This window comes from Arvicanthis niloticus, chromosome 1 (genome assembly GCF_011762505.2).
Source record: "Arvicanthis niloticus isolate mArvNil1 chromosome 1, mArvNil1.pat.X, whole genome shotgun sequence".
NCBI classification, from domain to species: Eukaryota; Metazoa; Chordata; class Mammalia; order Rodentia; family Muridae; genus Arvicanthis; species Arvicanthis niloticus.
In genome coordinates this window covers 18,014,088-18,036,807 of record NC_047658.1, presented here as the reverse complement: position 1 = coordinate 18,036,807, position 22,720 = coordinate 18,014,088, and the positions used below count along the sequence as shown (strand labels likewise).

Below are 22,720 nucleotides of genomic sequence, written 5' to 3'. Positions count from 1 at the left end.
ACTGTAGGGCAGGTCAGAACATTACACACTGCAGTGCCTGTGTGTGGCACTACATACACAGGGTTTAGCAGCACACAGCCCCACCCCATGTCCCTAGGCCAAGGTGTTAAGTCAAGAGACCAAATGAACTAACACATCTCATGCCTTTACTACAGGAACACTCCAGAGGACCGAAGCCAACCAAAAGAAGGTTTACATCACCCTGTCCAGTATGACGGTTGCTAGTTGTACATGACTATTTTTATTAACATTAATCAGGATTAAATTTAAAGTGTCAGTTCCTCGGTTATGATGGCCACACGATGTTCCTAATGATGGTGCTGACATAGAACATTCCTGTCACTGATAGAAAGTCCCGTGGGCCATGCTGACCGCTGCATCCCTTGATAAGACTCAAGTGATAAGTCACATATGGTGTCACACACCAATGACCAGTCCTGATGATGCAAGCCTGTCATCCCAGCTACTGGAGGGGGTTGCTGAGGAAGTATGTTCAGAAGTTCAAGATCAGCCTGAGCAACTTAGGGGCGCTCTGTCTCAAATGAACGTGAAAAGAGCTAGGGATGTAGCTCAGCAGGAAAGCTCTTATCCTGAGACCCAGGGAGGGGCTGGGGGCGTGGCTCAGTGGTAGAGCCCCTGCCTAGAATGCCCCCCCCCAGTGAGGGGCTGGGGGCGTGGCTCAGTGCTAGAGCATCTGCCTAGAATCCCCCAGAGAAGGGCTGGGGTGTTGATCTACAGTAGAGCATCTGCCTAGCAAGCACTAAGGCCCTATGTTCCATCTCTAGCACTGGAAAAATAAGCACCAATCCCCCCTGAATATGGTGTCAGCTCTATACCTCACCAGCACATCTCAGTAGGACATAAATCATAAGTACAGAGCAAACAGATCACACTCCAGTCAGCGCTCATCCCCATGCTTGCTCAGGCTGATTGTAGCACAGCCTCAGATCCTGGGTCACCACTCTACCCCTCAGCAAGTCACACCCATTCCATGGTTCTTCCCAATATGGACAGGGACATCTGAACTTCTCTACCTCAAGCCAGTTCCTTTCCAAATACGGTAGAGCACCTAGTGTCACCAGAACCAAATTCACTGCAGCAGCCTCTGTTAGCATCTAGAACCCAGGGCGGGTGCCATGCACGCTCTGCGTTGCAGCAGTGCTCAGGTACCCCTCCCTCCACCAAATCCCAGTTAGATTGTATGGCTCTAAGCTACTCCAATAATATCCATGCAGGCTCCCCCAATTACCCACCCCCACGTATTCAGCTAGCAGCCCTCCACAAGTACTCCAGTATATTTCAGTGACACCTCCACACATCCCAGTGTGCCCCGATGCTGACTCCCCCTCACTTTGGTATCAGTGTATTCCCATCACACGCCCTCTGAGTACCTCCCAGCACACGGGGATAACATCTAATTGGTGTGCCTACTGCATTGTGGTGCCACCCCCCCTCCCCCAATCAGTGTCTGTGTAAGCTCCCATGACCCTCACAGCTTCCACGGTAAAACCCATGCACCAGAACAGCAGTGAGCATTCTGCATAAGCCCAGGTGCTGCCCTCCTCCTTGTGGTACTTAGTGAGTACCATATCACGCATGCACACAGAGGAATGCTCCAGCTTCTGCACTTATCCTGAAGCCAATAAACCCATCCACAGGTTTCCACCTCCTCTTCCTCAGCCCCCCCCCAATTGCCCCCAGCAGTCTTCACGGCTGCATGGAGCCGGTGTTGGGAGAAGACTGAAGGTCTGAAGAAAGGAAAGGTGAAGGCAGATGGGAGAAATTGGTCTAAGGAGGCTGGAAGGAAGAGTGAGGTGGAAGGTGAAGGGATAGTCTGGGAGGTCAAGGCAGTTTGGCTCTGACTGTGTATTCTGTGGTAGCTTCATCCTGACACATGGTGACAACCTCTTATAAGCCTTCATGTCCTTACTACTCTGACACCTTCTCCACGTCCCCAAGAACCTCCTCCAGGAGGCCACAGTGCCATTCAGGCTCCCCCTTTACACCCCAACAAGGTAAAGTCACCTTTAGTCATTCATGCCCACCTACCATCCTCACCTTTCCCATGTTGTGAACTAACTCTCTCTCTCTCTCTCTCTCTCTCTCTCTCTCTCTCTCTCTCTCTCTTTCTCTCATTACAATCCTCTTGATTCAGCCTCCCTAGTGTTGGGGTGATGGATGTGAGCCACCACATCAAACTCTGCAGTCTCAGCCTCAGCTCTACATACAAGCCTTCTCCCAAGTACCTTGTACCAAGTACAAGCAAGCCTCTTGTTCATATGCTGAGGCCAAGTGCTTGCTGTTGGCCTGGCAGCAAGGAAACCCCTTCACAACAGATCTACTGGGTTATCCCCCTCCTCAGAGCCAGTCCCGGAAGAAGACATACATACCACTTATTCCCATTTTACAGGTGAGTAAGTCAGGCACAGAAAGGTTAAGAAACTCTCCAGAGACACAGTATCGTTTTGTGTTTGTTTTCCAGATAGAGCTCACTATGCAGCCCTGGCTGTCTTGGAACTCACGACATAGACAAGCTTGGCCTCAAACTCACAGAGATCTATCTGCCTTCCTCTGCCTCCCCATCTGTCTGCCTCTGCCTCTGGAATGTTGGAATTCAAGGTGTGCACTTCTCTGCTCAGCTGGTAATTAACATTCTTTAGTACCTAAGAAAATATCTGAGTAACTGCAGTTAGAATTCCTTCCATGTCACATTGCCTAAATACCTCAGACACATGGTTTACCCCAAAGTTCAGCAGGGGACCCTTGTGCTGCCTAGTCTTATGTCAACTTGACAACTAGAGTTATCTGACATTTCATAATTACTTATTGGTGGGGGAGAGCCCAGTCCATGGTGGGGGGACATCCCTCAGCTTGGTCTTGGATTGCATAAGAAAGCAGGTTGAACAAGGTATTGTGAAGCAAGTCAGTAAGTAGCACCCCTCCCCTCCATGGGCTCTGCATCAGCTCCTGCCTCCAGGATTCTTCTTTGCTTGAGCTCATGTCCTGACCTCCCACAAAGATGAACAGTGCTGTGAAAGTGTAAACCGGATAAACCCTTTCCTCCCCAACTTGCCTCCTGGTCATGGTGTTTTGTTGTAGCAATTGAAACCCTGAGTAAGACAACCCCCAACTGTCCCTCCAGCCTCTGGGGTTGAGCCTAACCTCTGCCAGTCACACAAGGAACCCATCAAGATCCATGCAATGCCAACCACTGTTTGGGCCGTTTAATATGTAAGTCATTACAATACTCCTGGATGGGACTTCGAGTGTTCCCTTCTTTAATGCTAGGTTAACTGAGGCACAGAGCTGAGGTCCTGCTCAAGATCTCACACCAGCTAGAACTGTCAAGACCACAAGCTGGGTCCCCCTACCTCCCATTCCCCCCCCCAAGCTACAGACCCCAGTAACTCCCCCCATTACCACAGGACCCTCTCAGATGGAGCCCAGCATGCTGCAGAAGTGTCTGTTTCCACAGCCCGCACTGTGTATGCCTCTGCCAGATGTGGTACTCCCACCCCCAAATGTCCTACTTGCTCTCCCATCTCTCAGCTTCCTGCCATTGCCTCCATCCTTCCTCCCTGCGAGTCTCCTTCCTGTTTTACGTCTCACTGCACACCATCCTGTATTCCCATGTCTCCCAAAACTGTCCCATCAGTCAGCCAGTCTGAGGGTGCCCATATGATATATCAGGAGACCGACCCTGCACCCAGTCGTCCCTTCTTCTAAGTGACCTCTTCGTATGTCTGCCACCTCCTCACCCCTACCTGCCTCCTCTCCGAAATTCCTGGCCCTCAACCTTCCACATCCTCTAGTCTCCTGTACAGAGAAGCTCATGGTGTCCCCCAATAACACCCACGTTCCTTTCACACTGCCTGCCCACTACGGAAAGCGCCTTCTCCTTTTGGGGTGCGAAGCTCGCCCTGCCCTGCGGACCACGCTGGTTTTCCTAGCAGCCTCTTCAGCTCACATTCCTTGCATACTCCAGGCTGTGGTGCCGGCTGGGTCCCCGCCCCCCAATCCTCTTCCTACTGTCTGCCTTGCCTTCCATTCTCACCCCAGCACCTTTCTTGGCACCCAGCACCCGCAAACGCCATTACCCAACCCCTCTCCAGCACCCACGCGCCCCAATTCCCCTCTATCCAGCAACCCCTTTGCACCACCACCCCCGCTCCCTCCGAGTCCACTCACAGCACCACCGTTCGCGGTGCGGACTACCTGCCCATGAGGAGCTGGCACCATGTCCTTCCCCAGGCCATCCCGCCGTGTCCCAGAGAAGGTCTCCAGGGCTTGCTGGTTCCCTCATGGAGACTGCGGCGCGACCGCTCCCCACCCCCACCCCAGGTCCCTCTTGCCCACTCAGGATGCCACAGCCTGGAGCCGGCTGCCATCCACAGTGCATTCTCCAGTCCTCGTTCCCTCCCTGTGTTCCCATCTCGGCGGGCCTCTCCACGGCCTGCACAGGGCCCCCGCATGCAAGAAAGCCAGCCCCTGTCCCCATGCTGAGAACAGCACACAGGCAGGTGCCAGAGCCCCATGCAGAAGCTTGGCGAGGTTCAGCCCACGTGCCCCCATCCCCGCAGAGGGCAGAACCTCGGGGTCCAGGGTCGATCCTCCCCATGCACAGACTCCTGGGGAGGGCACGGAGCAGGGCACGCGGGGACAGAAACACAGAGCAAACTGGGGGGGGGGGGAGGGGGAAGAGGGGGCAGGCCAGGCCTAGGAGGCTGGGTGTTGGGAAACACAGCCGCAGTCTCTGGGACAGATGCACTCTATCACACACGTGTGCGCGCACGCACACAGACACACACAGGCGCACATACGCGCACAGTCCCCAGACAGCCTCGCTATGGCTCCAAGTCACACAGAGACAGACACCCCCACGCAGGGACACACAGATGGACATAGGTGGGGGGTGGGCTAGGAGCCCACAGCCTCCCCATCTCTGTCTGTCTCTCACACACGCAGGCGGTCATACGCACACACATCATTGACACACGCACAGCCGCACAGTGACACGCAGCGGAAAAAGAGGAGGGGAGGGAAGGCCGGGGGCGGGATGCCTGTGTGATGGAGGTGTGTGTGGGGGGACAGACTGTGAATGGGAGACAGGGGTATGAATGGGGGGACTTGCTGACTCTAGGAAGAGGGGCGGGGATGCGGAGGATTGGAGGGATAGCGGGCCTGGGGTATCTGTTTGGGGGCCCTGGGGAAGTACTCCTTAGAGTAGGGGAGTTGGGGGTGCCAGAAAGGGCAATAGTGGGTTGCAGAGTATAGCTGTAGTGGGGTCCTTTCGTGGGGGTTCGAGGGGAGGCAAAAGTCTTGGTGAATAGCAGAGGAGGCCCTGGAGCAGCGTCTGAAGCACAGGAAGGAGGGAGGTGGAAGAGAGCGGGGTTGCTGAGCTGCTGAGAGAGGGGTCTGGAAGGGCTCAGGCCTAGGGAAGGGAGGCTACGAGGAGGACACCGGACAGGTCTGGGAAGCCCTAAACGCACGGAGGGTCGTGCGAGGGACGAGCGGGCGGTGCGCCGTTACCTGTAAATGTACCAGACGCTGCGCCTACGGGGCCCCAGCGCGGGCCAGCTGGAGGATAGCGCAGGGGGCGGCTGGGGCAGGGCGCCCCCGCCGGGGCCACCCCCGACCGCAGACAAAGCCATCGCCACCGCGGCCCCGGCCCCGGCCCGGGTCCCGATCCGGGCCGCCCCCGCCACCACCGCGGCCGCCGTCGCCGCCGCCGCCGCGTCCCCGCTCGGCTGAACCCCCGTGTCCGGGCCCCCAGGCCCCGCCTCATGCTGACCCGCGCCGGGAGGGGGGAGGGGCCGGGGGAGGGGGCGCGCACCCCCCCTCGGGAGGGCGGGCAGCCCCGGGGGGCTCACATGCCGCGGGGGGCGCGCGGGGGACAGCGCATGGCTGAGGCTCCAGCACCGCGGACAGCTCCAGAGGCGGCAGCGGCCCCGCGTTAACCCCTTGGCGTCCTGCGCCGGGCAGCCGGACGGAGGGGGGGACGGGCGGGGGAGGGTAACGCGGGGGCCCCTTTGGCGGGAGGAGGGGGAGGGGCAGGGCTTGGGGAGGGGGAGGGAGTCACTTCCGGTCTGTCCCCCCCATCCATACTCCCCCCTTTCCAGAGTCCTCTCCGCGCAGGTGCAGAGAGAGCGCGAGCCAGAGAGCGGGAGCGCGGGGAGAAGGACGCAGCGCCACACATCACATAAGATGGCACGCCATCGCGTGCGGGGACGCGCAGACAGACAGAACCACACTTTCAGGACAAGGGACACTCAAGGGTGAGAGAGGTAGACCCCTCCCGAGAAAGGGCAAACAGCCCACCCTCGGCGCAGACAGACACGCAGCTCATCCCCAAAATAGTAGGGAAAGGCAGGGTGCAGGGGTGGGGTGGGGTGGGGGGAAAGCCAAGACATTCAACTGGGACCCAGAGCACTAAAACAGAGAGTAGTGAGAGGACACATATACCACAACTCATTAGAGAGCTGTGGACCCGCACTGCACTCCGCAGGCAGGAGGAGTGCGGTGGCACATGGTGGCACACGCCATGGGGTAAGTACACAAGCAAACATGGCTCAGCTCCAGCTGAGATGCTAGGGACCAACAATAAAATGCAAGGTGTGAGCAGGCAAGCCAGGTCACTGCAGACTGGGTCAGGTAGAGCAGAGGGAAGAAGGTGCTTGGATGGACCTTAGCCCCAGGAGAGGACAGAAAAGAACAGAAATAGCAGGCTTCAAGACAGGGTACTGATAAGGAAAGGAGGATGGAGTCTGGGGTTGAAGAAACCCCTCCCCACTCAGTCTTTGTAGAGAATGACACCTCCACAAGACCAGGCAGGCCCAGGTGAGAACCCTCAGAGAGAGGCTGACTTGGGGTAGAGGGAGCCTCTATACTCACCCAGGACCCAGAGCCAGAGACGTACCCGGTGAACAGGCACAGTATGATCCGCCTCAGACCCTGGGGCACAGGGTGGCTGGCACCCAAGCCCCACCCTATCAGCCACCCATTCCTTTCTCCTCCCTCAACCCAGACCTTTCCCCCACTGGCCAGAACACAGACACAGGTTTGGATACATTTAATGGAGGGATACTGTGAACAGGGAGACCCTTCCCTGGATTGGGGTGGGATAGGGTGGCAGAGGAGGGTGTCATCGGTTAGACCTTGGATTATGACATTCCTTCCCCAGAGCACAGCCCTGTGGCCCTGGACTCACCCCCTCCTCTGCCCTTCCCTCCCTCAGCATTCCAGGTTCTGAATTCCAGACCAATCATAGAAGAGAAGACATACGCACACTGGGGCCACCAAAGAACACACAGTGACACGGGGTGTGTAGAGAGATCTGTCACCTGTTCACGTGTGAGCAGACACATGGACATCTCTGGCAGTGCTTGCCCATAGTTAGAGAAGCGCACATGTTGCAAAGCCAGCCACGCAGTCAACACCGACACAAATGTACCCATATGCACCGAGGGCTGCAGCACACAGCCTTCGTTAGGGTTATTTACAGTGATCCGATTAAGGGCCTTCTGCCCATGCATGCACGCGGATGCGTCATGCACACTGGTATAGACACGTCCACACGCTGGGACCCCTCAACTCCGGTCATGCACACAAACACATTCTCATCCCCCATATACAAGCATCCCATCCTGGCCCAATCCCCACCCTACCCCGCCCCTCTCACCTCCCTGAGTCAATCCCATCGATCAGACTTCAGAAGCAAGTCAGCCAGCAGCCAAGGAGGGGACAGGTGTCAGTGTGCCCCTCTCTCTGTCCCCACCCATGGGGTCCTGTTGGTTTCACCTGCCCCACCCCCCACTGCTATGACATACAGGATGTACATATGTCCAACAGTATGAGACTGCACACAGACAGGAAAACAGGAAGGAGACCAGGGCTCCTAACTAGCCCCCACACAAGAACCCAGGGCCCCAGACACACCCAACCCACATTAGATGGTCTCAGTGGCTGCCAGAGGCAGGTTTGGGATTGGGCTGTTACATTAACAGAATTCTGCCTTCTCCTGGCTTTCAAGTTGACCAAGAAGAGAAACAGGCTCAAAGTGTGCAGTGTGAAGGGAGCTGGGAGAGGTGGGGCACCTAAGGGTGTGAGGACATTTACCTTGGGGCATCGAAGCTGTCGTAAGAGCCCACTGTGTAATGCCTGAAGAGTCTCTTTGCCTTGTCACTTCGGCTTTCTGCAGGGACATAAAGCCTTGGTCCCTCACTTTGTAAGCAGCAAGCTCAAGCCTACTCCCAGACTTCTGCACCCCACTCCTATCAGGAGGGGCAGGGGGGATAGGAAGATTGTAGGGTGTGATGGAGAAGGTTCCTTGTTACCTTGTCTTCCCTCCTGGGAACGGTTTGCCACCTCTTCTAGGCAGTCAGAAGGGAACCAGCCAACTCGACCTTTGACCTGGCCTTCCCAGAAGCCTCCTTCCCCGATGCTGAGCACTGGATGAGAAGTGGGAACAGGGAAATGTTTTAAGCTGTCTTTTTTTTTTTTTTCTTTTCCTTTTTCCTCTCTCTCTCCCCACCTCCTCTTTTATTTCTTCCTCCTCCCCTGCCCCACTATATTTTTAAGACAAGTTCTCATGTATCCTAGGTTGGCCTCAAATTCATGACCTTGAACTTCGGATCTACCTTCTTTTACCTTCTCAGTGCTGGGGTGACAGCATGCACCCCATATCCAGTTTATGTGGTGCTGGGGTTCGAACCCAGGGCTTTGTGTGTGCTAGCTAAGCCCTCTAACAACTGAACTCCAGGCCCTTCTCAAGGTTTCTAGGCTTCTCTTTTGCTCCTACCACACTTGGTGCACACTGTCCTGTTATCCCAACACCCAAAGCTATCCTTAAGATATATTTGAAGTGTGAGCGCTGATTGCTTTTTCAGAGAGCCTGGATTTGGTTCCCAGCAAACACATGGCAGCTCACAACTGTCTGTAACTCCAGTTCCAGGAGCTTACAAGTGGTGCAGAGACATACACTCAGGCAAAAGGTTCATACACACAACATAAGAAGAAAACTTAAAAAGAAAGATCTGGTGCGGGATTTGGGTATGTGAATTCAAAGCTAGCCTGGGCTATATCACAAGACTCTATCAAAAACCAAAACAAAGACTTAGGGGTTGTAGGTGGTGAGATGACTCAGTGGGTAAGAATGCTTACTGTACAACCCTATGGACCAGAGCTTGGATGGCAGCAGCTATGTTCAAACACAAACTGAGTGTGGCCACACACAACTGTAACCCTGCTGTTAGGAAACAGGAGGATCACTGGAGTCTGCTGACCACTAGCCTGGCTCCAAGCCTAGTGAGAGACTTAAGGGAATAAGTTAGAGAGCAGTATGGCAGAACACCCAGAGTCCTCCTCTGGCCTCTGAATATGTGTGCCTGTACAAAGGTGTGCATATATCACACTCACAACCACAAACAAAACTGTTGTGGTGGTATGTACCTATAACCCCGGGCGTGAATGCAGAGGGATGAGGACTTTAATGCCATTCACAGTACTTGAGACTTCAAAGCCAGTCTGGGCTTCAAGAGACCCTGCCTCAAAGCAAAAAGCAGAAGGTCTGAGAAATGAGGGAGACCATGCACGATGGGGAGCCAAGTTGGGACACTCTTTCAATGTGAACGTCCTTAACATACGAGGAGCATATCAGGTAGATTTGGGGAGCAGACTGGGTTCTGTGGCACCATCCTCCCTTGGTCCCTGTCCCTTCTGGTTACCACCCACAACCTAGTGGAGTGTTTTCTTAAGCCCCCAAATCTCTGTGGCTCAGGTAGCTGCTTTGGAGACATCTGTGCCCACTCCTACCATTGCTGCTCCCTGAAGCCTCTGCCCAGCTCCTCCCCAGGTCTGCCCCTCTTGCCATAGCATGCTCTCTTTGCATTCCCCCTCTCACTGCTCTAAGCAATGACAACTTCAGCCCTTTGGTGGACCTGTCTTGCCACCCACCACCATCCTGCTCCCTATCTGCTGTTGAAGCAAAGAAAGACAAGGACACTGAGAACTCACTCCAGGTCAGAACTCTAGGAGGGGATACTTAGTGACAAGGACTCTGGAGCACAGGGAGCTAATGCCACTTGCCATCTGCCCCAGATCACAAGGCTAGTAGTCACCGGCAGGGCAGGGCAAGCCTGCATAGTTCCAGGAATAAAGCTTTGAGTAGCTAGTGTGTGCCTGAATTTCCATCCAGAGAACGATGCTAATAGCAACAGGCTCACTGTCTTCTCTGTATCTCCAGTATTTTCCCCAACTGTTTCTGGGTAAAAAAGCCGAAGGTAAGCTGGGGCTGGTAGCACAGGCATGCCATCCTAGCTTTTCTAGAGGCTGAGGCAGGAGGATTGAAAATTTAAGAGGTGCCTGGAATGCAGAGTGAGTTCAAAGCCAATCTTTGCTACTTAGTGAGACTCTGTCTCAGAATGAAAAAGTGAAGGCTAGGAATGTGACTAAGTGGTAGAGCTCCTGCCTAGATCCCCCAGTGAGGGGCTGTGGGTGTGACTCAGTGGTAGAGCCCCTGCCTAGATCCCCCAGTGAGGGGCTGGGGGCGTGGCTCAGTGGTAGAGCCCCTGCCTAGATCCCTTAGTGAGGGGCTGGGGGTGTGACTCAGTGGTAGAGCCCCTGCCTAGAATCTCCCAGTGAGGGGCTGGGGGTGTGACTCAGTGATAGAGCCCCTGCCTAGAATCCCCCAGTGAGGGGCTGTGGGTGTGGCTCAGTGGTAGAGCCCCTGCCTAGAATCCCCCAGTGAGGGGCTCTGGGTGTGGCTCAGTGGTAGAGCACCTGCCTAGAATCCCCTGGTGAGGGCTGTGGGTGTGGCTCAGTGGTAGAGCACCTGCCTAGAATCCCCTGGTGAGGGGCTGTGGGTGTGACTCAGTGGTAGAGCCCCTGCCTAGACTCCCTCAGTGAGGGGCTGTGGGTGTGGCTCAGTGGTAGAGCCCCTACCTAGACTCCCCCAGTGAGGGGCTGTGGGTGTGACTCAGTGGTAGAGCACCTACCTAGAATCTCCTGGTGAGGGCTGTGGGTGTGACTCAGTGGTAGAGCCCCTACCTAGACTCCCTCAGTGAGGGGCTGTGGGTGTGATTCAGTGGTAGAGCCTCTGCCTAGAATCCCCCAGTGAGGGGCTGGGGGTGTGACTCAGTGGTAGAGCACCTGCTTAGAATCCCCCAGTGAGGGGCTGGGATGCTTGGCTTAATGGTGGAATGCTTGCCTCCTCAATTCTAACTACTGCCAAAAAAAAAAAAAAAAAAAAAAAAACGCTGAGGGAAAAAAAAAAAAGGAGAAAGCTGGACATAGTGGAACACATTGCAATTTCTGGGGAGGTAGAAACAAGTAGATTGCCAGGGCTTGCAGGCCAGCCTAGCCTACTTAACAGGTTTCAGGGTGGTGAGAGACCCTGTCTCAATAAAGCAAGGAGGACTGGCCCTGAGGAAGGTTGAGTTTCTACATGCATAAGCACACAACTGTATATATAGTTACACACACACACACACACACACACACACACACACACACACACACACCAAGGACCACATTGAAAAAAGTCTCCACCATAGCTCAGATGACACAGAAGTTGCCCGAGGCTCCTCGACACTTCTCCCTATACACATGCCCCTTCCCCTGAAGATATGGGGCAATGACATGAGCAAAAGCCCCAGATCATAGATGAGGGTAGACAACAGGGCATCCAGGGATCTGGGATTTAGTCGGTTCTGCCATGCTTGACTGATTGACTTGAGATCAATCATTTGCTCACAAAACACCTATTGAGCGCTGATCAAGTGTCAAGTACCAGGACAGACACAGCTGGACACAACCCATGAAGTTCCTACCCTAGAAGAGCTTCCAGACTAGTGGCCCTTAGGGGAACAGCTACAGTGATCAAGGGGACAGAAGAGGCTGGGCATGGGGGCATATGCCTTTAACCCTGGCATTCCAGAGGCAGATACAGGAAGATTATTACAAGTCTAAAAACAACCTGATCTACACAGTGAGTCCCCAGTTAGCGAGGGCTGCATAGCGAGATACCTTGTCTCAAACAAATAGGGAGGTGGGGCTTGGAGAGATGGCTCAGAGATTAAGAGCACTGGCTGTTCTTGCAAAGGACCCAGGTTCTATTCTCAGCATCCACATGGTGGCTCACAACCATCCGTAACTTCAATTCCAGGGGATTTGATGCCCTCTTTTGACTTTCATAGGATTGGGCATACACGTGGCACACATGAATTCATGTAGACAAAGCATGGATACATAAAAACTGAAACTACTACTTAAAAATAGTGGAGGTGGCTGGGAAGGCAGCCCAGCTGTGACATCTCCCACTGACTTCCAGGGTTGATTTGGATGATCTGGCTGGCTTGGCTGGCTTGGCTGGCTAGGCAGGTGTCCCCTTCCTCCTTCACTACTCCATGTGTTCCCTCTTGAAGTGTGCACTCAGTCTAGGAGAATGGCCTTCCTGCACAGAGGAAAGCCATTCTTCAATCAAGGGCATGTGAATATTTGAACCCCCCTGCTAGAGCCTTCAGACAAGCTCTCAGAAAGGGAAGGAGGGCTAGAGAGATGGCTCAGTAGTTAGGAACATTTGTGCACAATCATTAGGACCAAAGTTCAGGACCCAGCAGGCTGTAACAAGATAGCTGTCCCATGCATGCCTATAGTCCCAGTTCTGAGATGGGTAGAGACAGGATTGCTGGGGCTTTCTGGCTTTCAGCCTAGATTCTGCCTCAAAGAAATAGACAGACAGTGGCCTCCAAATTCACACAGGCATAGACACCATACATATTTACATACACACGCACACATGCTTGCACACATGTACATGCATGCATACATAACAAACAAAACCCCACCATTTTTAATGTGAGGGTAAACAGAAAAACGGTGTTTGGAGAGAGACCAGATGACCATATGTGAACTGAACAGACAAGACATCCAGGTATCCCTGAAACCTGAAGCACCCTAGTAGCCGAGGATACAAAGAGACCATGGAAAAGTTTTCAACATAAATGGTACAGAATGTTCTAAACCAAAACATGCTAGTTCACCTATACCATTCTGACACTCAGGGGGCCAAGGTAAGAAGACTGTTGACAGTTAAGGCAAGCTTTAGCTATAGAGTGAGTTCAAGGCTATGTTGGGCTACAGTATGAGACCCTACCTCAAGACTGATATATACATAGATTGCTAGCTATACAAATAAGGTTATAGATATATGATAAGGTTGATAGGTATATAATAAATCTAATAGATTGTAGGCTAGATTAAAAGATACATGAGACATATACATGATAGATAATAGATACATGATAGATAATAGATACACACACACACACACACACACACACACACACACACACACGATTGACTTTTCTCTACTTGTCTTCTGTGGGAAGATAGACAACTGATCTCCCAAAAAGATCCAAACTTGCTGGATGAAGACCTCTAAGCATCCCTAAAGGCCTTCCTCATATCTTCGTCCTCTGGAAGGATTCTCCTTGCTTGCCCAGCCAGCTCTGATCTGTCTCTGAGTGCTTATGGGGAGGAAGGCTGGATCTCACGCATCATCCAAAGCCTGGGCCTAAGAGAATTAGTGACTTGCATGATTCTCCCTAGAGTCTCATTTTGAAGAAAGTGAAACTGAGGCTCAGAGAAGCTGGTTTCTAGAACTCTTTCCTCTAAGTGGTGGTGGGGCCAAGCTTTGAGCACAGACAGCCTGCTGCCCAGCTACTGCACTGTAGAGCTCCTGGGTAGACTAGAGCCTGGCAGAAAATCAGCCTGTTTGCTCTGAATTATATTGCCTTCCGCATGGTTCTCTATCTCCAAGGCACCCATTTACCAGGAACACACACTGTCCCTGCTTTGAAGGTGGTGGGTTACATGCTACGGTCACTGCCCTCCAGAGAGAAGGTCAGGCATGGTCTCTTGTGATTCCAGCAGTCAGGAAGGAGAGGCAGGACAACCAGAAGCTTAAGGCAAACTTGTGTCATTAAGTGAGTTCGAGAAGAACTTGGGCAACATGAGACCCTGCCTCCAAAAGAAAAGCTTCAGGAGCCAAGAAAATGGCCCAGGAGGTGAAGGGCCTTCTCTGCAAGCACGGGGACTTGAATTTGGATCCCCAGAACCCATGTAAAAGGCCAGGTGCCGCTGGAGCGTCTGTAACCCCCCAGCAGGGAAGCAGAGAAAGATGGGTTTTTGGAGCTTGCTAGGTAGCCAGCATGGTTGAGTTAGTGAGCTCCTAGTTCAGTGAGAGACTCTCTCTCAAAAAAATAAAAAAATATGGAAGATGACTGAGGAAGACACCTGATGTCAACACCAGCACACACATGTGCCCACACACATTCAACCACTCATGCACATATGTGACAATCCATGTTCCTCCAATGCTCAGCGCCCCTCTTCCTCTTGACACTGTCCCATATAGTGCCTCCCTCTCCTCCAAGCCAAGAGGGGCCTCTCAGGGCTCTTTAAAGTCCCCAGAGTACACACAGGAGGTCTTTGAGCTTTCCCTCACCCTGCCCCCACCCAGCCCCACCCTGTCACCTTTGATCTTTTCGCCTTTACTCAGAGAGATCTCCCCCTCGCCTTGCGCCTGGTAGGACTTCACCGCCATGAAGGAGCGTCCGGGTACCGCTGAATAGAGCTTCCTACGTCTGCCTCTGCTGCCCAGGGAGCCCCCAGGGCCCCCTGAGCCCCCAGTTCCCCCAGCCGGCCCATCTCGGGGTGTCCCGCTGGAGCTGCATACATAGAAGTTGTGAGAGGCAGGGGAGAGTGGAGGGACAAGGCACTTCTGGAGGGACAAGGGTCCTTGGATGGAAGGAAGGCAGAGCGTCAGGGTGGGGACAGGGATTGGGTGCTTTTCAACGCTCTGGTGTCCTTGAGAGACCAGATGCACCCCCCACTCCCGTTTTAAGGCTCCCAGCTCCACCCCTCCCACGGTCTGCAAGTACAGCCTGATTCAACTTCCTGAAGCTGAGCTGGTACATCCCCCAGCTCATGAGCCTTCGGTGACTCCCAGCTTCCTCCTGGGGCAGATCCAAGGCTACAGCCAACTGTTCCCAGACTTCTCCACTTCCTTGGGTCCTGGGACACACCTGGTGGGCCTCCCTTTCTTCCTGACATCCTTACTGCAGAAACCGCTCCTTCTCTTGTCCTCTCAGCTCCCAGTTTCCCCTCCCTGGACAGCCTCGTACATTGCTTCCAACGTTTATGCCCACTCCAAGGCCCTATTCCTGCTGTTTCCTGTCTCCTCACCCTGCCATCTGTCTGTGCTCACAGGTTGCAGTCTTTTTTTTCTAATGCTCTCTCTCACCCAAGCCAGGAGTGAGGCCAGGTACCCCCTCACGCCTTCATTTTACCCATGAGACAATTAGAGCTGCAGGTAGGTATGGGACCCACCACACTTGGGACAAGGTGGGCAGCTGGGCTGGCTGTGTGGGTGCTAGAATGGCTAGTGGGGGGGGGCGGGGCTTAGTCCTGCCTACCTGGGCCGGCCTCGAGGTTGTCTCTTGGCATCTTCAGGATGTCTCCCCCGGGATGGGGAGCGTGCCCGGGCACCACGGGGGCTGCTGGCACTTCTGAGGGTCCCACTACTGAGCTTGGTGCTGGGGGCCGAGGGCTGTGACTGGCCCTGGGGTCCTGAGGTAGGGCCAGGGGTCCCAGAGGATGAAGCCCCCGGGGCCGAAAACACCATCCAATCAGGCAGCGCCATGCTTGTGTCGCTGTTTGCCCGCAGCAGCGCCGGGGGTACAGTCAGCCCTGCGCCTGGGGGTCCCCGACGCCGGGCTGCATACTTGGGGGACTCCTGGAAGGGTACTGAGAGCGAGCAGTGGTGGTCAGGGGCAGGCAGGTAGGATGGGGAAACAAAGGCAGGAGGGGACCATGAGGGCAAGCGGTAGTGGGAGAGAAAGGTAGAAAGGTAGAGAGATGAGACAGTGAGAGTGGTGACGCGCTGAGTTACTCCCCCACCACTTCTCAGACATCTGTGTCCCATCCTGACACCCTTCAACCAGGCCACCAACTCTGTAATCCCCAATGTGAACCCTCAGTTCCCCCCTTACCCCAACTTCTCACTCACCCACATCCTGTTCCCGATGGTTACGAATCAGTTCCCCCAGTTCAAAATTCCCAGCAATCACAGCCACCTGTAGGAGGGGTGCCAGGAGGTGGGTGCTCAGGAGAGAGCATGGACAGGAGACATCCTGAACTCCTCTAACCCAGATTTCCACTCATCAACCGGCCATCCACACCACTGGCCCGACCACCCTCTCCCTTCTCCCGGACCGTGGTCTCCTTGCAGTATTTGCCATAGCCAGTGCGTTTGGCCCTCTGTCCCTCTGTGTCCGTCTCCCAGTCCCTGCACTGCCTATTAACCCAGAACCACAGACCTGGAAGGGTGTCTGTCCATTGTTATTTTTCACATCCTTGTTTGCTCCGCGATAAAGAAGGATTCTGGCACAGGTCTCCTGACAGTGGCAGCCAGTGGTCCCGGAGGAAAGGAAAATGAATAGTAAGTTAGTGTGAATGAAAGCTGTGGTGCTGGGGACTTCAGAAATACTCTGATCTAAACCAGCCCTGCCCAGGACTGCAGCCCCTCGACCACATAGCTCACTCTTTAAATGTGGCCAGTCGGAGGAGAGAGGGACTGTGTGCATAAAGTATGCTGGGAAGCTAGGCCTGGTGGCTCACATCTGTCATCCTACTTTATTTCAGAGGCTGAGGCAGGAGGATTACAAGGTCAAGGCCAGTGTGGGCAACTTAGCAAAATGCTGTGTCAAGGTAAAAAGTAAAGAGTGAGCTTGTGATGTAGACCAGTTGCAGAGCCTCTGCCTGGCATCCCCCAGTGAGGAAATGGCTCAGTGGAGATGCCTGCCTGACACATGCAAGTTCTGGGTTCAATACAATGTATAAGTAAGTATAGAGTTTCAAGGACCTAGGACGGAAAAAATTTACCTCTAGTAATTTTATGTTGATTTCATATTGAAATGATAATATTTGTAGAAACATCAGGTTAGAATAAATTGCTGCGGACACAAATATTACCTGTTTCCTTTCTCTTTCATGTCTGCTGTGTTGAGGAGAGGCAGCTAACCTTTTTCTAAGGGTCATTCTGGAGCAGCAGAGGTCTGAGCTGGGGTTGGGATACTGTTCTCTCCATCCTGTGAGGTGCTGAGTATCTCTCATTGCTACTACCAGATTCCCGAAGTTGTCTCCTGCTAAGGGGGTTGGGCTCCAGATGTGGCTAAGCACCCCATGTAGACAGAAGCACCTCTGAGCTCTTTGAAGGGCTCCTTCCTTGTGTGCCAGGCACCACGTTTCAGAAGGGAGCCGAGTCGCCCAGCAGAAACCACTGTGGTTACCTCACAGAGGAGGAAACAAAGCTCTCAGCATTGTTTAAGGTCGTGTGGCTGGTGAAGGATTGACCTCAGATTCCATTCCAGGACTATATTTGTGCATGTGTGTCTGTGTGTGGGGACAGTGTGTGTATGGTTTGCGTATGTGCTCCTCTGGGTGACAATACCCACGTGGAGGTCAGAAGACAATGGATGCTCCTTACCACCTTGTTTGAGACAAGGTCTCTTATTTGATGCTGCCTATGTCAGGCATGTTGGTTCACGAGTTTGGCGGGGGGTTGGGGGAGGGTGGTCTTTGTCTCTACTTGCCTTCTCCCTATAGGAGAAGTGAGATCACATATTCATGCTATCAGACCCGTTTTCACATGGGTTCTTGAGATTTGAACTTAGGTCCTCATGCTTGCATGTGAGTGCTTTTAAGCTCTGAGCCATCATCCCCAGTGCTCTAGGTCTGTCTTAATTGCACTCTCTGCTAGACCTAGAAGGAATAGTACACACACCGTAAAGGGTAGGAAGCCAGGTGGGAGGTAATAGGGGACACACATCCCTATCTGTCACCTAGCACTCCCCATCAATCTGAGCTAAACTTGGTCTCTGAAATGACCTAAGGCCTCACCCAAACAACGTGTTTGGCTATTCCACCTCAACCTCAATACCTATCACATTTCCTTGCTCCAAGCACACTGGCTACTTCCTCCATAACAGATAGGCCTCTGCTCAGGGGCCTTTGCACCTACTGATCTAGATTGCTGTTTGGAATTCTCCATTCCTTGATTTCTACACAACACACTTTCACTTCATTCGGGTTTTTCTAAAGTACCGTCTTTTCAGAGAGCTCTTCCCTCACTGATCTGTCTTTTGTTGTTTGCCTGAGACAGGGCCTTGGGATAGCCTGGACTAGCTGTGCAACCCGTGCTGGCCTCAAATGCGTCATGATCTGCTTGTTCAGCCTGAGTGTGACAGGATTTTGTTCACATATCCTTATCTCTGACTCGCTTGCATGGATAAGTGTTCTCTAAGCCAACATTAACCCATTTCCTTCATCCCATATTTTATGTTATCTGCTCTCTTCCATGGTAGGTCACACAGAGGCATGGGTGAATGACACCAATCTCATACAGCAGTGCCCAGACTACAGAGATTGTCCAGAAACATTTAGTCAATGGAAGAATGTCATCTGACCTTTGTCTTGGCCTGAGCAAACCTACATCGGCCTTCGGTTGCACTCCACTCTACCTCCCTCCCATGTGGATTTTGAAGTGCCTCTTTATTACACCTACTACATAGGAACCCCACTAAGTGCATACTTTGCACTCAATTCAGGCCTATTCTACAGAATGGGATCAGACATGCAACATTTGTGCCTACATCCTTGCAGCCAGTTACTGGAGCAAGCAGGGTGTGACCCTGGCCTTCAGAGCCTAGTGTTGGTCTGTCTGGGTCTGACTGCTAACATCACTTGCTGGATAACAAAGCAAGTCCAGTTTGCGTTCTGACTGTGTTGTGTGTAAGCATGTGCAACCACACACATGTACAACTGCATATTCCCATGCTGCCACATATGTTTGTTTTTGCATGCTTTCATACCCCCCACAGTCCACCAGGAGAGGCATGGGGTCATAATATGGTTCTCAAGCTCCCTAGTTTATCCTGTGTCTGACCGAGTCTTAGTGGGTAGCTCCTTCCATTGTGCACCTGAAGACTCTTGTGTTTATTTACAAACTATCACTTATCTCATGGAATATTTGTTTTAACATCCACCAGGCTGAGAGCTTCCTTCATCTTCCCTGGGGCTGGCATCATCTCTGACTCATCTCCCATCCCCAGCGCCTGATACCAAGCACACAGTAGGTGCTCAAAAATGTACTTGGAAGAGATGAAGATGGAAAATGTGGAGCTGCCAATCAAACTTCATTTGATCAAGCCACTCAATTATTCATTCATTTGTTGAGTCATTCAATCTGCCCAAACCAGCAGCCACCTGTCAAGAGTTCTGAGCCCAGAGCTGTGCATAGTTCTGCTGGAGATCCATCCACAGCTCCATCACTCATTCAGTCTGTCATGCATTCATTCATCTGCTCACTGCACACAGTGCAGTGAGGATTACTGTGTGTTGGGGGCTTGGGGCAGAGCAGTGTATGAGATTTTCTCCCCACTCTTGAGAGAAAGAGAAACACAGTCTAGGACTGAACCACCAGCAGGGGCTACATGTACATACCACAAGGCTAAGGGAACAGACAGCAAAGAGCGAAGGTCAGACCGGGGCCAGACAGTAGTATATAAATAAGGGATGGCTTCAGTGATGGATGCATGGATGTAAAAGAATTGCCATGTTCTGGGAGGTTGGGATAGAACCAGAATCTACCAGATCCTGTTCCCACCCTTGAGAGGCTCATAGCCTAGGGAATCTGACCTTTGCCAGGAGAATGGATGAGTGGATAAATGGATGAGTGGGCAGAAAGGTGGGTGGATGGCTATATGGCTATATGGCTAGATGGACCGGTATATGAATAGATGGATGACAGATAGATGGGTGTATTAATGGATGGATGGATAAGTCAATGTGTAGATGAATGGATGGATAGATTGATTGGTGGTGGAGAGGTGGAAAGAAAGATGGGTGGAAGAGTGGATAGATGGGTGAGTGGGTGTGTGGATGAATAGACAGATGCATTGGTAATGGATGAATGGGTGATTAGATGAATAAAGGGCGGATAGATAGATGGTGAGTAGCTGGATGGATGAATGGATGGGCAGCTGGGTGGATGAGTGGGTGTGTGGACAAATGGGTAGAGGATAGGTGGTGAATGGGCATATTGATGTGCCCATCAGCAGCTGGATGGCTAGGATGTACAGAGGGAAGACAGGGAGGAAAGTGGATGATGAACTCATACTTGCTAATCATCTACTGGATCTGATAGCAAGCAGAATGTTCACCTGTTGACCTTTTGTATGAAAGATATTCATGACCGACCCATTTTACAGATGGTGGGGACCGGTGGGGGAAAACTGAAGAAGGCAAAACAACACGCTCATCTGGCCCTCTCTGGGGAACAGTGGCTGCTATGTAATTCTCTGCACTCAATTTTCCCTGCTCAGATGAATGCCAGCCTTCTGACCGCATCCTGGCAATTGACACTGATGATGATACTAATAATAACAATTATTATCACGACTGCCTTCTAGGGATGAATACTTAATGTATGCGACCACTCATCCCTTTCAATCAGCTGTCATGGTTCCCATTTCAGGGAGGACAAAGCCTCAGAGAGTGGAAGGCACTTGTTCAGGTTCTTCCTGAGTGTGTGGAGCTGGGGCTTTTTCTCTCTCCATCATGCACCTGCCTCGGAGTCAGAGGTCCGGGCACAGAGGAGCAGTAGAGAAAGCAGCAGCAAGCAGGAAGGAAATGCCAGCACTGTGTTGCTGGTTTGAGGAACACCAGTCCTCCCTGCTCACTGCCACAAGGCAGCACTTGGATCCTCGCCATATCCCCAGCACTGGGAGTTCTCGGGAGGCAGAAGGGGCTAGGGCTGGTTTTGGAAGACTTCCTGGAGGAAGAGGGGGAGCAGATCAGCAGCATCCCAGCAGGTGCTGCCCTTTCTACCCTGAAGTCCCCCAAGCAGCTCTTCAAGGGCAAGAATCATGGTGTGTGTGTGTGGGGGGGGCGTTGAAGCGCCAAGGGGCTTGGCTAACCTGGGGTCTCTTAGTACTTGGGTGGCAACGAGGTCTCAACTCTTGCTGGCAGCAGATCTATTTGGTAAGACCTTTGTCTCCTTTTTACAACCCATCTCTCCCCAGAATTCCTGGAGAGGGGCCTTCCATACAACACTGAATTGCTAAATATACAACAGTCTCATCCCCAGGCTGCACTGTGTTCACAGCTCTGTCTCCTGCAAAGACGTCACTTGTCCAGCTTCTTGTCTTGTACACAGCTTTGCTCCCTTCCTAGAGCACTCTTTCCCACTCATCTGCCTCTTGACATCCTTCAGAAACCCACCAGAAGTTCAGTATAGAGCTTGGAGCCAGACACAGGGAAGAAGTGCATTAAACATGATGGGCAGATGGGTAGATGATGGATGAATGGATGATGGGTGGGTGGATGGATGGATGATGGGTGGATGGATGGATGGATGATGGGTGAATGGATGGATGGATGATGGGTGGATGGATGGATGGATGAATGGATGATGAGTTTATGGGGTGGATGTATGGATGAGTAGGTGGATGGGTGGATGGATGGATAGATGGATTATGGGTGTATGTATGTATGTATTATGTATATATTATGTATTACATAATATACATTATTATGTATATATTATGTATGTATTATGTATGTATATATATATTATGTATGTATGTAAGATGAGTGGGTGGGTGAATAGGTAGATGGACTATGGGTGTATGTATGTATGTAGTATGTATGTATGTATGTATGTATGTAAGATGAGTGGGTGGATGGATGGATGGAAGATAGGTGGGTGGGTAGGCAGAGAGATGGATAAGTGAGTACATAGGTAGATGGATGACGATTGGATGATGGATGTGTGAGTAGGTAGATGAATGGATGGATAAGTAGATAGGTTTGTAGATGGGTGGGTGGATAGATGATAGATAGATAAGTGGATGGATGGGCAGACGAGTTTGTAGATGTACTGATGAATGGGTGGGTGGATGGGTGAATGAATGAGTGGGTGGGTGGATGAATGGATAAGTGGGTGGATGAGTGGATGAATGAATGGGTAGAATGAGTGGATAGCTAGCTAGATGGATGGATGAATGAATGAATGGATAGATGGATGGATGGGTGGGTGGGTGGAAATGGTGAATGAACAGAGGTTGCAGAGCTAGGAGGTTTGAGTGGAGAGGGCTTGAACTGGTGTGAAACATGTGCCTTTGAAGGAGCAGGTAGACATTGCTTGGGCTGACCTTGTTGTAGAGAGCACAGATGTGCAGGGCCGTGTTTCCTGAGGCATTCTGGGCTCCAGGCTCAGCCCCATAGAAGAGCAGGTGCTCCAGGTGCTGAGAGTGCCCTCGTTGGCAGGCCTGAGGGTACAGGGAGAGCATGGGCCTGATTAGACCTCATCTGAATCCAAGGCCCTCTTCCTTGAGATCAGGAATTTCAGCATCCATGTCCCCTTCTATTTTTTGCTCCTACTCTTGTCAGAGACCAGGACTTTAGCTTCCTAACTCTAAGCATTCAGTTACTCCACTGTATAAATACCGCAGGCTAGCCCTTCAGGCAAATCAAGCAACCAGCCTCATCCATTTATCTATTCTTGGAGTTTTTTCTTCCTTTTTCTCTTTGAGGAAATTTCACTCCTCTCTCTGTAAGGAAATCCACCATCTCTTTTATATCCCAGCCCGCTGGATACCGC

General features: G+C 52.3%; 1 protein-coding gene across 7 annotated transcripts in view; it reads right to left on the bottom strand.

Moving 5' to 3' along the window:
• The window catches only part of Shank1 (SH3 and multiple ankyrin repeat domains 1), a 49,328-nt gene that overhangs the window by 17,487 nt on the left and 9,121 nt on the right, over positions 1-22,720 (bottom strand). For 6 of the 7 annotated variants that reach the window (XM_076933161.1, XM_076933165.1, XM_076933176.1 and 3 more), the window contains 8 exons: positions 22,272-22,388; positions 16,377-16,454; positions 16,067-16,133; positions 15,474-15,804; positions 14,533-14,726; positions 8,334-8,447; positions 8,116-8,191; positions 7,679-7,705 (listed from right to left, as the gene is read on the bottom strand). In XM_076933161.1, coding sequence (XP_076789276.1) covers positions 7,679-7,705; positions 8,116-8,191; positions 8,334-8,447; positions 14,533-14,726; positions 15,474-15,804; positions 16,067-16,133; positions 16,377-16,454; positions 22,272-22,388 — 1,004 coding nt within the window. The remainder of the gene's footprint in view (positions 1-7,678; positions 7,706-8,115; positions 8,192-8,333; positions 8,448-14,532; positions 14,727-15,473; positions 15,805-16,066; positions 16,134-16,376; positions 16,455-22,271; positions 22,389-22,720) is intronic. The other variant, XM_034523087.2, reaches the window with a different exon arrangement.